General features: G+C 41.2%; 1 protein-coding gene across 1 annotated transcript in view; it reads left to right on the forward strand.

Annotated features, from left to right (window-relative positions):
* The first annotated feature begins 8,932 nt into the window (after positions 1-8,932).
* VWA3B (von Willebrand factor A domain containing 3B) overlaps positions 8,933-17,896 on the forward strand; it is a 53,458-nt gene continuing 44,494 nt past the window's right edge. The window contains exons 1-5 of the mRNA XM_088051282.1: positions 8,933-9,074; positions 9,184-9,396; positions 10,947-11,041; positions 13,347-13,597; positions 15,785-15,944. Of these exons, the coding sequence (XP_087907408.1) occupies positions 8,933-9,074; positions 9,184-9,396; positions 10,947-11,041; positions 13,347-13,597; positions 15,785-15,944 (861 nt within the window). The remainder of the gene's footprint in view (positions 9,075-9,183; positions 9,397-10,946; positions 11,042-13,346; positions 13,598-15,784; positions 15,945-17,896) is intronic.

Consider the following 17,896-nt stretch of genomic DNA (forward strand, 5'->3'; position numbering starts at 1 on the left):
AGAAGTAGAAGTTTTTTTATACATGTATAAAAAGTAGACTTTTTATACATGTTTACTAGAATCACCCTGTGATGGGAAGACAAGAAAATGTCATGGCAAATAATGAGAAAATTCCTCACTGGAACAAGAAAGCAGTTCTTTCCAGTCTTCTTAAAAAGAACCCCTCAGGTCAAAGACAAGCTGTAAATAAGAGTGACTTCCAAAAACAGGAAGATGAACATCTCTGACAATAGACTTGGGGAAGAACAAGAGCTGTGAGTGCCTCCTCTTTATTTGCTGAGGAAGACAGGAAGCGTTCCTGGGAAGCTTATGCCTCATTCTCCTTTCAGTATAGTATCTCCAGTACTGGCACAGTGCCTGCTAGCATGCTTTTGAGCTTGTGCAAGCAGGCTACCTGGAAAGAAATTCATGTGATCTAGGTAAGGCAATATCACTCCAAGGCAATAAGGAATCAGCAATATTTGTATCTTTCATCCTCCATTTCAGAAAACATAAACATCGTGTGTGTACCAGGGACTGGCAAATCTTGATTTGCAGTGCCTGTCTTAAAAGCAAAGGTAATGGAGCCCTGCGATCTTTTCAATATTTTTTAATTTTAAATTTTGACTGATCTGTTATGCGCTGTTCTCATTAGCACTGCTTCTTCAGTGACAAGGTCACCTCCATTAATACCTAGCCATACTCCATGTGGTGACCGGAAGACAGAAAGTTGTAGGAATGGAGAAGTTTCAGTTTGGAAACACTTCTAGTTAAGTATAGATCCAAGAAAAAGTAAAAAGAAATAAAAGCTGAAGAACAGAATATGCATATTCAGCAACTACACTTCTTTCAGGACTACACTGGCAGATTCAGGAAGCAGCAGTGTATGACTAAGTAGAGAAGACATGCACAACTCAAAACCATGGGTGGGCTGGTGAGGACAACCAGTTGCTGGATTCTGTTGGAAACACGACTCTCTTTCCTCAAGGCCTGAAACTAGATTTTTAAACATGGGCACTAGACATTCAGAAGTGATGCCCAGCTTTTCATTATCACCCATGGCTAACAGTTTAGTTCTACAGGTATTCCAGTTTGTAAGATATTTGTGCAGTGATATTAGCTTCCTACTCCTGTGCCCTCCTTCTCCGGCTCAGTGCTTCTACAGTATGAGACTGTTTATTTGGGGCATCCTATTTGCTATGGAGATTGTGTTTCAAGAGGTAAAAAGCCTCTCTATACACATCACTTCCACCATGACAGTTCAGCCCTCCTTGATTTTCCTATCAAGTCTATCCACATCTCAAATGTGGATCCCACTTCTACAGCCTGAATTCTTGCTTCTCACTGCTGCTGCACATCAGTCACATTATTCTTGGTTCCCTTCCTGTCTTTTGCTTTCCCCCCTAAAATTTTAGTTTACCTCCATTTTCTGCCCTTCATTCCCAGGAGACAGTGTCTGCTTCTTTCATTTCATGCTACCTCCCTAAAATGTCCTCACCCAAAAGAGTGATTATTTCTAAGTTCACAACAGATAAACTAAGGTACCCATGGACTCCAAGTCAGTAGAGCTGTAGTCAGCTATAGTCTGCACAGTTCTGATGGAGTTCTAAGTTCTAAGGACTTACCTTAAAAACTGAAAGAGCAATTTTAAGGAATGTTTAGAAACTTAAAATACTTCTCTTCAGGTGCATGTACAGTGCAATGCTGTATAGATGGAACTGAACCTGTTCTGTCCAGGTCTTCTACCCAATGCTCTGTCCTGCCTTGATTGCCTGACTTCTAGGCAGGAACAATTAAAATCCCACACTGATGCCAGTATACTACTGCTGATAGCAGGGGCAGCTCTTCTATGGCTGATTTACCTCTGGTTTTTAGATACTCTGAAGAATTTTGTTTTAGAAAATTATTAGGAGGCTCTTGAAGGGTGAGAACAACATACACTTGAAAGGAGTATTTTACTTATTGGATGATATTTTCATGGTTTATATATTCTGTACTGATTGACTGTTTTTAGGTGTATGCAGAGTTTTTATAGGACAATCACTGTAAGCAATGTGTAAGGACAGGTTCAGTCCAACTTGTTTTTGTTCTTTTCCTTACCCCTTGCAACTGATTCCTGTCTCTCTTTGAAAGGGAGTCAACAGGAAGCATGACACTCCAGGGAAGGATGTGTGACAGCATTCAACTTCCTGATGAAGCTTCATTCTTTGTACTATCATAACCATAAGCATCAGTACCATGAGTATCCTTACCCACTGATCCTGTGTACCATGAGATAAAGTCTCTTTCTTAATACAGGAGCAGTTAGATCAGATGCACCATGTATACTGCTTTGCATGGATAAAGAAATTTTGCAAGTTTATGTTAAATGTGGTTTTAATTATCTAAAAGAAATGAGATGTTATGGAGTTGGGGTTTTGAGGTTTTTTTAAATGAAAGACAGAAGAAGAGTGGATTATGTCTTCATTTTGGTTGAAAAGGAATCATCAGAAAATGCAAGCCAATAGTTTCCTGTTCTATGCACTATAGAGAAAATGCTGAGAATGCTGATTTTTATCCATAAGAAAAACTGATCAAATATATTTACTGATAGGTGAAGTATTCGAGTCAGAACGAAGTCATGCTTGCTAATGCAATCTCAGGATGCATGTTACAATGACATAATAACATGTTTCCACATGTCAAAATCACTTTGTCATTCAGCCTAAAGGTCAGTTGACAGAATGGCTCCAGATTTAATTTTATCATCCCAGTTGACAAGGAGTCACTTCCCACTTCCAAGTTACTTGGATCCCCCACCTCTTTTATTATTCAGCCTTGCCTCATTCAGCAGGCAGAATCTGGAGAATACATTCCTCATTTTCACAAGTTGCAGAGTGGGCAATGGCCAAGGCAGAGCTTCCATATGAACAGTGTTCGTGAGGTGCACAGAGAGCATTTTATTTTCCTAAGAATTTTACCAAAGAGACAACAGACAGTTGATTACAAAGCCTGTGGGAGCCAGAAGTAGCTTTGCAGCTCAGCCTTTGCCCCTGGGCTTGTCAGGCAGTTCTATAAGTCCTGCAGTTCAAAGCATTTTAAGGAATGTTTTCTTGCAACATATTTTGTTTAGCGCAGCCAAGCCTCAAGTGAAGGTTTCTGGCACACGCTATGCAGAGAAAGTTTCAGCACATATAATCACTTAAAAAAACTTGTAATTACTGCATTTACAGACATTTATGCATGACAATGGGTGGAGCTTTTCTGTATAGTGCATAAAAAATTCCTAAGTGAGGAATATTGAGTGTTGGTTAAAAATTTCACTGGAAGCAGCATAACAAATCAAGAGATTGACTAGGTAGATTTTTGGGCACCCACTTATAAATCCATTGCACTTTACACTTTCAAGAGAAATTTTTTAAGCCTTCTCCCAAAAATATGGGTCTCTACAGAAGCTTGTGCTATGGCAGTCATGGTGTCTGAAAGGTTCCTGAGAACATTCAGTACCTACTATTTTTAATGATATGATGGGAAACTGTTTCATGCCTGAGAAATAAATGCCTTTTCTATACCTCAGGGGAAGAGTTGTGTAAGCTCGAATCATTTGCCGTGCCTAGGCTAGTCTTTAAATTCTTGGTTCCAACTGTATGAGAAACTGGAGCTCCCGAAAGTCATGTTCCCATCCCAACTATATGCCTTATAAGGAACTTATCTTACCTGTCCCTGTTTACCAATCCCAGAGAGTTGAATCCAATGCTTTGGTGTCCTGCAGGATGGCCTGTGGGTGCGTGTTTCCATCTGAACATCAATATGCAGATAAGGCTGATCTGTTGCTTCTATAAAGTGACAGATCTTTTATTACTCTGTGATTGCATAGTAAACCAGAGCAAAACAGGTAAAGCACAAATCTCAGCCCTATTTGTGTCTCAGCTGGAAATTGAACTCACAAACATTTACAGACCAAATACTGCAAATAAAGACCTAGGGTTCTGATTATCTTACATCAACAGGAGCTTTTAAATACCAAGTTCAGGTTTATGGTGCACATATTTTTGTATATTTTACTACACTTGAATAATTTTTATTTTAACTTCTCCAGGAGAAGGGTAAAGGAACTGGGCCTGTTCAGCCTTGAAAAGAGATGACTGAAAGGGGACCTCATTAGTGCATGTAATTATCTAAAGGGGGGACGCCAAGAGGAGGGAGCCAGGCTCTTCTCAGTGGTGCCAATCACCAGGACACAGGCAAGGGGCAGAAACTGATGCCCGGGAAGTTCCACCTGAGTATGAGGAAGAACTTCTTTTTCACTGTGGGGGTGACCGAGCACTGGAACAGATTGCACAGGGAGTGTGTGGAGTCTCCCTCACTGGAGATACTCAAGAACTTTCTGGACACAATCCTGTGCCATGTGCTGACTCTGCTTTGAGGCTGGACCAGTGACCCACTGTGGTCCCTTCCAACTTGACTGATTCTGTGATTGTGTGAGCACAGCAACTCCCCAGCCAGTGTATACTGTTCCTCTGACTTAAGGACATGCGTGGCTGCTCTTGTTATAAATATTGTCAACGGCTTAGCCTAAATTAAGAATTAACGAGACTAGAAGGCTCGAATCCTCTAAATATAGATTTCTGTAACTCTCCAAGTTGGCCCGTGTATTTCTGGCTCCCCAAGGAATCAATGCACGGCGTTGTGCAGGCGCCTGTTGAGGATGACTATATTCCGCATCGGTCTCCCCGCGGCAGCAGTGGCAGGGGAAGGGGCAGGGTGAGGGCGGTGGCAGGGGCAGTAGCAGGGGCAAAGACAGCGGCAAGGGTAGCGGCAGGATCAGGGCCAGCTGCCCCGGAGCCGCCGGTGCCCGTGCCCGTGCCCGTCGCTCCGGCCTCCGGGCAGCCCAGCCCTCGAGCCGTCCCTCCTGCCGCTCGGTGGTTGGGGCGCGGGGTGAGGCCGGGCCGTGCCGTAGCAACCGGGCGGTCTCCAGGCTCACAGTGGTACCGAGGGCGGCCGGGCAGGCGGCGGTGAGGCCACGGCTGGAGGCAGGTGAGGGCCGCCGGGCGGCCGCTGGCGTGCTGAGGGAGGCGAGGAGGCGGCGCTGGCGGTGGCCCCGGCCCTGCCAGCGGGGCAGCAGCAGCCGGGCCCCGGCGCTGGCGCAGGGCTGTGCCGCCGAGCCGTGGTCCTTCACCCCGGTGGGCCCGGCTTCCCTCCCCCGCCCGTTGCCATGCGGTGTGTACAGGGACGCGGCCGGTTGCCTCAGGTGGCCGCTGCGAGGGCGCAGCGCCGGTGAGCCAGACGGCCGGGGCTCTCTCTGGCCCTTGTCCCGCTCTTCTCCTCTTCCTCGGGCCCCGCTGTGGTTTTGCTATGACAACTGTGCCCTCTTGAGAAGGGACCCCATCAGTGTATAAATATCTAAAGGGGAGCGGGCGGGGGGGATGTGAGCCAAGAGGAGGGGGCCAGGCTCTTCTCGGTAGTGCCAATCACTAGGACAGAAGGCAAAGGGCAGAAACTGATGGCCCGGGAAGTTCCACCTGAATATAAGGAAGAACTTCTTTACTGTGGGGGTGACCAAGCACTGGAACAGATTGTCCGGAAATGTTATGGAGTGTTCCTCACTGGAGATCTTCAAGAAAATCCTGGACACAATCCTGTGCTATGTGCTCTAGGGTAACCCTACTTGAGTGGAGATTGGACCAGATGAGCCACTGTGGTCTCTTTTGACCTGAACCATTCTGTTATTCCATGATTCCATTTCTGCAGTGGGCTTCAGCTTCAGCTCTCTGCACTCCCTTTATCTGGGGTTCAGTGCTTTAAGGTGGTGTGGGGCAGCTTCTTGGACAATAAGGTGTGTGGGCTTTCCCAATGCATTCCTGCCTGTCAGGAGCAGCCCAGTGGAATGGCCTCAGCAAACATTGCCACCCGCACATGTTACATGCTTGTAGCCAGTGGTGGGTTACAGCTTTAGCATTTTGTTTGTGCTTGCCAGAGTGGAAATGGTAGAGGTGCCCAGATGAACTCTGGTTCACCTTTTGAAAATAACCTGTTTGGATTCAGATCTTGGGCTGAAGGTTATCCCAGCTAACATTGGTTTTGAGCTCACTGTTTCTAAGACTTGAGGTAAAAACTCAGTGTTTCCATTGGAAGTTGCTTCACCTGCTTTCGAATGCTCATTTTCATACAGAGCTAGCATTTCATGTCCAGATGTTGTTCAAGCAACTTGGGGTGGTGCTGGAGGCTAAGGCAAGGGAAAATCTGTTGCTATACCTCTGGGCATCTGGAAAATAAAGACAGCACCTGGGATTTATTCTCTGATACATGCTGCTGCCTGAAATCTGTCTTAGCTATTGCTGTGAGAGTAGTCTGGTACTTTTTCTGTGTTCTGAGAGAAAAATGGAACAAGCCTTGTGGCTTGCTGTGGCCTTTTACTATAGGCATTGTCTGCCACAGCTCCCCTGTGCCAAGGGCTTCCCTTTAATTCCCTGATGCCCAAGGCTAGCCAGGGGTTGTGCTGCACAACACCTGGGGTGCTAGGGTGCAGAACAGAGTCCTGCTTTTTTTAAGTCCTCCCTGCCCTTCACACTGTTCATCCCTTCCTTCGTGAGCAGGACAAAGACTGGAATGGTTTATATGTTTCCATATGGGTATTAAAACCCATACAAGAGGAATAAATAGCATGTTCCATTCTGCAATGAAGAAAGAGGTAGAAAGCTAAGTCTTTGGGTTAAATATTTTATCCTGTTTTTGCTTTTACCGTGGGAAAAGCTGCTTGATGACAACAGCTAACAGCTGTCCTGCTAGTGATTCATAAATATCCCTCATTCATTCATCTTACTTATTTAAGGAAAAAAACAAAGCATTGATGTCTCAAAGCAATACACTCAGCCACTGTATGGTACCTTGCTTTGTCTGGCGTTTTGTCTTCTCTTCATCTGCTGTGTCTTATTCACACTGGGGCCTTATACCACATTCACACACATAATTAATTTTCTTTGTGACTCATCTTGTAGTCTTATAGGCAAAGTTATGAATCTTTTCACAAAATTGCATCTCAGATACTCCCAGGTTTAGTCATAAATCGGATTATAGCAAAGGTAAGATATACCACAAAGCAATAGTAGAATATAATACAGCTGGCAGACAGCATGCAAAAGCACCACACTCATTTTTCTAGCATACTGGCTCTTTTTAATGATAATTTAGGGTGAAGGAAGGGAAACAATATTACCAATTTCCTGATTTTCCACTTTGGATCCACTTTGTGGATCCCTGTCAAATCCGACTTCAGCCTTTCTTGAGATGGGGAGTAGCTATCATTTTTACTTTTTGTTTACTGTTTGTGTAAAATCCTGATCTCATCCTTCTGCAGTTTATTATTGGCTGGGAATGTAGAGCTGGTCTGCAGTTCATATTGACCTGTGCATGACAATATTTTATTTTTTTTAAACCATGATTCCTCAGGGTTTCAGAATAAAGGAAAGAGAAGCTGCCAGTCAAGAGATCTATCATGACTACTAATCCATCTAAGAGAATTGCCTGGAGTGACTGTGAGTATTTCATCACTATTTTTGCATAGGTTCCATGTTTTCCTAGATAACTTCCATTTTCCTTTGGAGCACTGTTGTGTGCATGCTGGATGTGTACAAGCCATTTTGAAGCTGTGCCACTCTCACCTGGTCTGTGCCACTCACCTGGGGTGCTGAGCTGGCCTTTATGTATTTTTGGAGAAGAAAACTGGGAATGACTGTTCAAGTGACTATAAACAATGCCTGGCTGTATTCAAAGATCGAGCAGCTGCAAACCTTCATCTGCCTCTCTCTGGAGTTAACATCTGGCACTGCTGCTTCAACTCAGAGCAAAGGAGGGCTGGTAAAATGCCAATCTCTACAGGCATGCCAGCCCAGTGTCCTGTTTGTAGGACTGATGACTATGAAAGAACTCATGCCAGTCTACATGAGATACTGTATACTACACTGTATAGAAACCCTCTGTCACTGAAAGATGATTTCTGAAGATAAGTCTCATTTCCTTTTTGTAGTGTTAACTGCAGAACTGTCTATCTAATGAACCTTTGGAGTCAGGTTGGTTGTTATAATACTTAAATTTAGCAGGGAGTTCTGATCATATTCCATACTAGACTGAAGGTTATTTTGGAGGCATTTGAGACAGAAGTACCTTTCTTTGTATTTTGGGCCAGTTTGATACATGCAGTACATTTATGGGCAGTTTACAGTATATGGGCAATGGAGGACTGGAACACACCCGATGATGTTGGTACTGGGGAAAATGTACAGAAATTTCCAAAGTCCGCAGAAAGTAAACTTAGATACAGCAAGGGTATTTAATCAACTAGAGCCAGCTTAGCTCATGCAGAGTATTTTGGGAATGAACAGGAAATACCAAAGTCCTCCTAGAACCTCTGTGCTGAGAAACAGAGGCATTATTGTCATTGCTTCCATTTCTGCCTCAGGACTCTGGGGTCTGAGCTGTTGCTGCTGCCAAATGCAAGTAGAGCTAGCCTAGCAAAAAATACTGCCATGCTTAGGTGTGTTCCATGTCCTGTAGAACTTAAAAGGAACCTGGACCTTCATGTCCATGATTTCTTATGCATGCACATGATCCATCACAGTGCAGAGCAGAAACTGACAGAATCATCAGACTCATTTAAACTTGAGGCAAGTGATGTGACTGGAGGGAATTTCACCAACCTTGCAATAAAGTCAGATTCTTTTGGGGACAATGCTATTGCTTAGGGTAGGAGTTCAACATACAGTTTTTAGGAAATACTTGTTTATTGCATAATGCTTCTAATGTGTATGTGGTGTCAGCCTGACAATCTTTGAATGCCTATTACGTGTTCTGATTTCCAAGATTTAGGAGAGGTGTCTTAGGAGTTGGAAGAAGTGCCATTTGGCAAACTGGACTTATATTTCAGGGCTTGAATTTCAGCATACAAGAGAAATTTTCTTTAATAAATTTAAGGTGAATGTATATGGATGAACAAAAAGATGTAACAGCAAGTGGATGTGTAGGACTGAGAGCAGCTTTCCAGATTAAGGACATTATTCAGCGTAAAAAAAAGAAAACAAGAGTTGAGCTATACATAGATACAGGATCATGGAATACAGGTAAAGAAAGGAGGGAATGCAGGTAAAGAAAGGAGAAATTAATTTTGTTTGGTTTTGAAATTGTTTGGTTAAATTAGAAATGTAGTGTTCCCCTCCTTTCTCTTTGCAGCAGATGCCTTTGATTCAAAGCACAGACAAGATCCTGAAGATTCCCACAAGAGGAAATCAAAAGAAGAGAAAAGGAGACAGGTGGTCAGTCAGTGGAGAACAGATGTACAGTCGCTTGTTTCATCTTCTAAATGGCTTCAACGTTATGGTCTCAAAAGAAACAAATTGTCCCTCTCCCAGATTTTGTCCCAGATTGGATTCCAACACAGGAAAGGTATAAAGACAAATCAATAATAGGATAATAAACCCCCCAACTTTGAATAGTCTAGAGAGTCGCACTCATTCTGCACCCCAAGGTATACAGTGGAGATTTTCATATTGTCTCTTAGGATAATGGAAGAAATGGAAGCTGTATCCACAGTTGCTGACATTGCTAGTTCAGAGAACTGAGAAACTCCTCCTTTTGATATGAGAAGGACTTAGGGCCTGAGAATGGCTTTCCTTACTCAACTGTACTGTTTCTTTACCCTAGGTTGCAATATAGCTGTAGCTGGGAAATAGCTGGTGCTGCTGAGACTGTTAATCTTTTTCTTTCAAATAACACGTGATAAGATCTCTGTCTCCTTTCAGATGGCAAACATAATATATGCTGTGCCATAATCTGTGATCTACTATTGATCATCAGGGTTAGTAGATGTGCTTGGGAATAGGATATTATTTCTGGGTATCCAGCTTTAAGGAAAAAGTTAAATTTAATTAGAATTCAGTCTGCTTTTCATGCAAAGTCAGATGATAGAAAAATGTTCCTTTGCAGTTATCTGACAGCTGGAGGGGAAGAGTTTGCTAATAATTATTAACCACGGCCATAATGGTGCTCTGCAGAGCATGGTAATATATTCTTTTCTTTGAACAGCTTGCTGCCTGAGAAGTAGGAATTGTAATGTATTGCAATAGTTCTAGGTTGAATAATTTAAGGTTTTGGCTGGCTTATGTCCATGGGGCATTGAAAGATCACCAGTGCAATTCCTGATATGTTGTATGCTGCAGATGAAAAAGAAGCTGTTAAGGAGGGTTAAAGTTGTTACAGTGTTAGGAGCAGAATGTACTAGCTTGGCAGGGCAGCATGGTGTACAGATAGCTGCTTTATGACGTTAACTATTCCCACCCCTAATGTTTTCCTATCAGTGAAGATCCTGGAGAAGATTTCTAGCTACTGAAAGTGCAGAGTATGGCCTTTTCCTTAGATGCACTCACTTCTGCACCCATTGAGTTGTGTAAGAGAAAGCATTATCTGTACCAGATTTTGTATTTGGTTTGACAGACAAATATTTGCAAGTTCTGTTGAGAGGTTGCCCAAACCTCACAATAATTAAAGTCTCATGTAGCTTTTTGACCTATAAGTAATTAGATGTTGGTTTTTTCCTCACTTATGACTAAACTGGGAGGAAGCACCAAAAGCAGGGCTGCTCTGTGGTAGGAAATTGAACCAGAAGCCAAAAGGGACAGCAGCCCAGGCAATGCCCTCACTGAACAGGATACAGTCCTGCAGCAGGGTGAGGTAATTAACCATGCCTAGGGTCCATCCAGGGAATGCAGCCAAAGACAACAGGAGGTGCAGCCAGAGGTTGAGGGCCTCAGGGCCCCATCATAGATATAACCAGAAAATGAAACAACAACAGAATTTCTCTCAAGTTTCTTAATGTCAAGAGCTCAATACTGATGCGTGTACCTCACACTTGGATGACATACACATCAGCCTGAAAAATACCTGTTTGAAGTAGTCCCAAAGATTAGCAACTTGATCTTTTGTAAATTTTACTGTAGATTATGTGACCACCTTGGGGAAACCTGTGGCTTCTCGATATGCAGATGGTCTGTTTCCTCAATACAAGACAGCACAAGATGGCAGCGTGTATAATGTAAGTGTGGCTGTCGTGGTAACTTCCCTATGCACTTAGAAGTTAATGCCTTCCTAGGGCATAAAATACTTATATTCTTTGTGAGAAATTTATCTTTTGATAATTTTTCTTCTGTTTTGTCAAACTATTAGTGATAACTGTCGATGGTAGAAAAACTAGATATCTTTTTTTCCTTTTTAAGTCTTAGTCTCTTGCCTTGGTGCAGCATTGCAGTAAATCTTTTCCAGACGAGATTGCAGTTTCTAAGCAACATCTACCCTGTCTTGAAAGAGGGAACCCTTAAAGAGAAGATGCTCAGAACCAGTTAAAAAAAAAATAAAATTGTAATCAATAAAACAAATGGGGACGCTGAAATAAGAAGACATAATGTGCTGTCATTGCCAATGCAAAGCAGTGCTTTGCTTAGTGCCAGCAGGTCACAAAAGGCTCAGCCTATTCTACAGAGACAGCTAGCTGGATCTCTGCCCAGGCTCATGTTCTAAGGAATGTCTTAGCAACAGCTGCTGGCAGCCCCATTGTTAAGAGGATGTATTCTGATTGAAGAGATGTGCATGTGAGTGTGGAAGGGAGAGAGTTAATTTATAAAGGATTTTACAAAAGGAAAATGGCTTGTAATTTTTTCTGATGACTAGAGTCACATCTGATGGCAGAAAGCTTAAAAATGAGTAAAGAACCATTTCAGGAAGCCTTTCCCCCTCATTTTATTCCCATTATTCAATGTGAAATACTTACAAAATGTCTTTTAATCTTAGAACGTTGTGAGCAGCAGGAAAGGCATTTTTGCTACTATATAAAATCTGGTCAGATCTCCTTTAGGATATTGAGTACAATATTGGATACAGTTACTACGGGCTTAGAAGAAGCCATTCAAACCAGAGCAGGTACTGAGAAGAGCTGGTAGGATGAACTGCAGTGCTGTGATCATATTATAAGAAGGCTTGGTTGATGTTGAAATGTAAGCCTGAAAGAAGACAGAAGAAGGGTAGTATTACAGCCCTTGAATGCTCCAGAAAGGCAAATTGCAGGGATAGGGAGAAGCTGTAGTTTTCTCTGCTAAAAGGCATGCTAGTCCAAAAATAAACAGGTATGAACTGAATGAATAAAATTAGGCTGGACAGTCAGAAGTTTCCTGGCCCTCAGAGAAATGGAAATCTGCACTTTCTTACTACACGTGAGGGAGTATTCTAAGAATGCTTTATTTTAAGATGAGGTTTGGTTGGTGTAGTGCAGTAAACTTCTTTGTATGAATCTGACTGTCATAGCCCAGGAAACTGGATTTCTGAGTGCTCCTTCCCAGGCCGACATTCCTTTGGCAGACTGCCTGAGACTCTGTATGTGGGAGGCACATTACAGGTCCTGAACTGATATTAAAGAACACAGAAAAATACAAACGAGAGGGAGAAGTGTGCAGACTGACACACAAGATATCTCCTCCCTGAGAAATAATCCTTAAAAACATTTTTATTTCCAAGGTTTTGTACTTAGTACTGGAAGGAAAGTTAGAAGTAGAAGGCAACCAGTAAATCAGCTCACATGGGCCAGAGATACTGGGGGAATCTGTGGTGCATTTTTAGACCCACAGGTCATGGTTAATGTGTTTTTCTTAAACTTATTCGTAGGGAGGATGTGCAGGTTTTAATTTTAATACTGGATCTAAATTTTACTTTACTGGAAAGATATGGGAAGTTTAGATGTTGACTGCACTTATCTGAACTAAATTTGCTTAAGCACATACCCACAAATAGTTAATCTGTAATGCTGGGCATTGTTAGTGAAATAACAGTACAAACGAGAAACATTTTACGTTTTCCTTTCAAATGCTAAAGACAAGGTGGAGATTGAAGTGCCCTAGAACCAAACCGTGTGCTGCCTTGTATTGCTGTAAAAATTTTTCTAAAAGCCAGTCAAAGTTCTAGTCTGAGGAGGTACAAAGTTTCTGTGTCCTTGTTTGTTCACCCATCTGCTCTGCAGCCCTTTCTACATCCTAGCCTGTGTTCAGCTCATTCTAATTGCTCCAGTTTTGAGACAGACAAGTCAGACAACCCACTGGCACTGTCCCATGCTCACATAAAAAGTTTATGGAAAGCAATTAGGACAAAATGCAGTGCCTCTTCTTTATAGCTTAGATGCATTTGTCAAGTATTTGCTCTTGAAACAGTGGAGGGAAAATGGGTTGTTTCCACTGCTACCTTAGCTGGCATATCTGACACTTATAAACTAGCTATGCAGCTGTGCTAAGCTTGGGGCTGCATTTGTATTATTTGTTTTGATGTTCAATTTCCTTCTCTCTCTTATTTGAATAAAGCTGACAGCCAAAAAAGAACTAATTCTTCATTTTGTGGATTGCCTAATTGGAGCCATTGAGCTATATAAGCAGCGAATGGAATGGTTAACCAGTGAGAGCCGGCAGATATTTGGAGTGATTCAAGAACAGTGCATTGTCATTGTGTTGGATTTTGGCACTGCAGCTCCAAATGAATTTGATCTATGTCGGGATGCACTTTCTATGGTACTTGTGGAACAGGTGATACAAATTTCCAGATTCAATCTCATTCGGTAAGCAGAAAGAATCAGAATCATAAAAGGGTTTGGGTTGGAAGGCACTTGTAAAGGTGATCTGGTCCATAACTCCTGCAAATGGCCAGGGACACCTTCCAGTAGACCAAGTTGCTCAAAGCCACATCCTGTCTAACCTTGAATGTTTCCAAGGATGAGACATCTCCCACCTCTCTGGGCAACCTGGTCATTTGTTTAAGCACCCTCATTGTAAAAATATTCTTTCTTTTGTCTAGTCTGAATAAAGGTTGTTTTAGTTTAAAACCATCACCCATTGTCATATTGCTACAGGCCCTATTAAAAAGACTTTCCCCATTTTTCTTCTAAGTCTCTTTGTACTGAAAGGCCACAATTAGACCTCTCCAGGCTGGTCAAAGAAGTCCATGTCGGCACATTGCTGGAGAATAAAAGGGCTTTGCATGTTATATGTGTTTGGATAAGGCATTTTCTGTACTGAAAATAGTCGTGAATGATATCATGCTAATACCTGTAGATGTCCCACCAATTTTCACCTATAGTCATGCTGAACTTGCCACTTCTGTTTAACAGAAGGCCACTGTTACCCTGATGAACAAATAAAGGGTAACAGAACCCAAATACCAATCACGTCTTCTACAAAATCAGAAGAATTTGCAACAGCAGTAATGCCCTTCAGATGTTGCAATATTAGTGAAACAGTGAGGTTCTATCTGACCACTTATTGCAATCTAGTGCTTTTAGACATTACAGGTTTCTTCCTTGCAGTTAAATGTGCACTCCCCCAAGTGCCATAGGCACAGGCATAACCATTTGTATTTCTATAGATTTCCATGGTCACAGAAATCAGCAGCACTAGGAAACAATAGTAGATTTCCATAACAAAAGAAGATTTCCAAGCACTTGTTTAATTTGCATTTAGTTAGAAGAATAGAAGCAGCTATTCAAATTTTACCTATCTGCAAAATTCATACATGCATGAGAATTTGAATGCATAAGCTTGGGTTTAGATAGATGAGTGGAAAAAACCTGTACAAATTAGGTAATATAATTTTAAAACTGGTTCCACAATGTTAACTTGCAATTACATGGTGATTCTTAATGTTGTTTTACCCAGGTGTTGTCTTCCAGATTCGATTCAGGTACCCTATCTTAATTTTCTAGATTGTGATACTACTGAGATTTGGAAAGGAGAGTAATAAAATCACAGAATGGTTTGGGTTGGAAGGGACATTATAGACCATCTAGTTCAAAGCCCCCTGCCATTGGTAGGAACATTTTCCACTAGACCAGGTTGCTCAAAGCCCCATCCAGCCCGGCCTTGAACACTTCCAAGGATGGGGAATCCACAGCTTCTCAGGGCAACATGTTGCAAAAGTAGATACTTTCCAAAGAAGATATTTTCCAAAGCAGGTAATTTAGAGAACTTTTTCTTTAAAAATGAACTGCAAAGCCAAATCAAAATTGAAACAATAATTATGTTCATCAATTTGTTTGTTTTTGCAGGAGGGAAACACAAGACAATATAACATATAAATTACTACTTTAAAAGAACCTTGGGAAATACATTTGTGTTTTAGATTTGCAGGAAGGTCTTCAAAATATTTCTTGATGGAATCTCACAGATACTGGAACCAGTTGGTTTTATAGTTCCTTTCTGCCTTTTTATGTACAAGTACACAGGCAAAAGTGCTCATTGGCTTTGTACTTCTTCCATTAGGACTACAGTCTTTTGTCAATTAAAATACCAAAAAGTTTAGCATCACGAATTTTATTTTTGATGGCTAGCTAAAGAATAGCTGTACTACCAAAAAATAGTGTCAGTTAAGCTGCTCTGACACGAAGGTTGTAGAGCAAGTTGTGGAATGAGACCTGCGGAAGACACTTTTCTTTTTCGTGCACACATTTTAAAAACCTGATTGAGTTTTTATGATAAGGAGGGTTATGAATCAGGAACTCTTTTTAAAAATGCTTTATCTCTCCTGATCCTACTTTGGAAACAGTTGTCTCAAAAAAAACCCCTTAAAAAATTGCAGTAGTTTTTCTAATGGCTTCATTCTTTTTCTACTTCCTTTATTGCAAGTCTAGATTTAGTATCTGTGGTATATTGTAATTCTTATTTAAGAGTATAAAAGAACAAGAGAGCTCCACTCTCTTGTTCTGCCAGCATGATTCTCACTGCTTCTGATTTATAGTTAATCTCATTTTCAGGGCTGCTCCAGATCTTATGAAGTGGCAAGAGAAATGCACTTCTGTGTCTGAGCATACTGTAAAGTCTGCAGTTACATGGCTCTGGAAGCTGGACCATATGACAGCTGTCAGCCATACCAGCTCTGCTGAAGCTCTGCTGGAAGCCATGGGTGATGGAGCGGTAAGCTCATACATCTTTTCAGAAGCCCAAGTAAATCCAAGAGTATTCAGTGCTAGGCTGGCTGCTGTGATTTGCCCTGATCAATGTTGCAAAGATAAATATTAATGACATCATTTGGAAAGGATTTTTTTCCCCTCAACTGTAGCTGCATACTATGCTGAATTATTGTCCTTTTATGTAAATGTACTGTATTTTGAATGCAGAAACTTGTTTATTTTCTTTCCTAGATTACCCAGAATAAATAACAGTCATTAAGGGAAAGAGAAAACGTCTTCCCTTCCCCTTTCTTTGCCATATAAGTTTTTCAGAGCTTCAAGTTTTTAGAAAATTTATAGTATTAACATTATTGAAGGCAGGGAAACCATTTTTATTTTGTTATGTATCCAGCTTGCTCATGAAAAGTTGTATTTAAAATTCAAAATAGTGAGTACAGAGATTTATGGAAGTATTAGCTTATGATAGGGCTACACAAATCTTTTTTTATCAGACAGGTGATAGCTAGACTTTATTCCAGGACAGAGACAAAGCATGTACAGTTATTCCTGCAAATAAATGCTGTTCATTTCTAAAAGTACCCTATTACTTTGTTCATTAAAGTACACTCACAAGAAATGAAGCATAGATATCATCATTTGAGCAGGCACTTAAAACTTGTGTTATTAAAGAGATATTTTATGACATTTCCTTACAATGTGTATTCTCTCAGTCCTCTAACACCTGAACTTATTGAAAATTTGGCCGACTGTCTGTGGAGTAGAGCCATTGATTTTCACTGCTATTAACATCCATCCCTGTGCACAGAAACAGTCCTAACTCCTTTGTAAATCTCTTTCTGAGATGCTGTTTGAAGGAGAAGGTAAATTTTGCTTGAGTTACCTTCTAGTTCCCTACCTGCTGGATCCTCATCTAGATGAGCCTTGATGTTTGGAAACTAATATTAAAAAGGAACTGAGTAAGGAACAAATTATTCACCAGTGAGATTTTTAAAATTAATCCTTTTTTAAATTCTCCCTCTATAAATTTTATTCGTATTTTCAATTTGCAGTATAATACTGATTTCCTGATGAGTAACTAAAAAATTGTACTTAGATTTCAGCATTGTCTGGATGAAGAAAGTATTTTTGGACCTGGTGGGTCTTTGAATAAACAGAAATTAACATCTGTCAGGCAACTATTATTATTTTTCCAGATATTGGTGGGCCAATAGGCAGGGGAGTCAGTTGTGGCAGGTACTCAACATAAAACAAACTTCAGTTGCTCCTAAACAGAGTAATTATCATTCGTAACTGACAGTTCACTGTAGTGCAATGTTCACTGTAGTGCAGAAGGGGGATACCCCATTCAGTCCTAGGCAAAACTTATCTACTTACTGAGCAGTCATGAATAACTCATTCCTAAGAACTGGCTTTGTCCACAGAAGTTGCTCCAAAACAGTTCTTTTTTCCTGCCCTTGACATGGCTCTTCTTGTCATTCCTTCAGCTGGTCTTTTCTTCCCATATGTGGTGATTCCTCAGACTTCCTTTCCTTATGACCTATAAATGCCAAGCTCAAGTTCAGTCTGCTGTAATGTTGCAGTCCTTTGAGCTCTGCCTACCACAAATGCATCCACAGTGTCTAGCCTTCAGTTCTGTACAGGTGCCACTCCATGAAGTGTGGATCACTCATCTAAAACACCTTCCCACCATGATCAAGACTGTGAGGAACTGTTCATGTTGTTGTTCTTTCTGTTCTTATATGAAGTTTGTTTGCTTGTTTAAACGTATAAATTAAAATTTTTAAAATATGAAGGACTCACTAGAAGGGTTTTAACCTTTCCCCATTAGCATATGAAGAACATTTCCTTTGTGGTATGTCATTGCTAGGTTTGTAGTTAAGTAGAGTGAATTATCTGTGGTTCATAATTTTTTAAAATTTTCTTGTGAGGGGTTTGTTCTGTATCAGCTGTGCCCAA

This window comes from Pseudopodoces humilis, chromosome 2 (genome assembly GCF_049639895.1).
Source record: "Pseudopodoces humilis isolate 2021_Gansu_Grassland_sample_001 chromosome 2, ASM4963989v1, whole genome shotgun sequence".
Taxonomy (NCBI): domain Eukaryota; kingdom Metazoa; phylum Chordata; class Aves; order Passeriformes; family Paridae; genus Pseudopodoces; species Pseudopodoces humilis.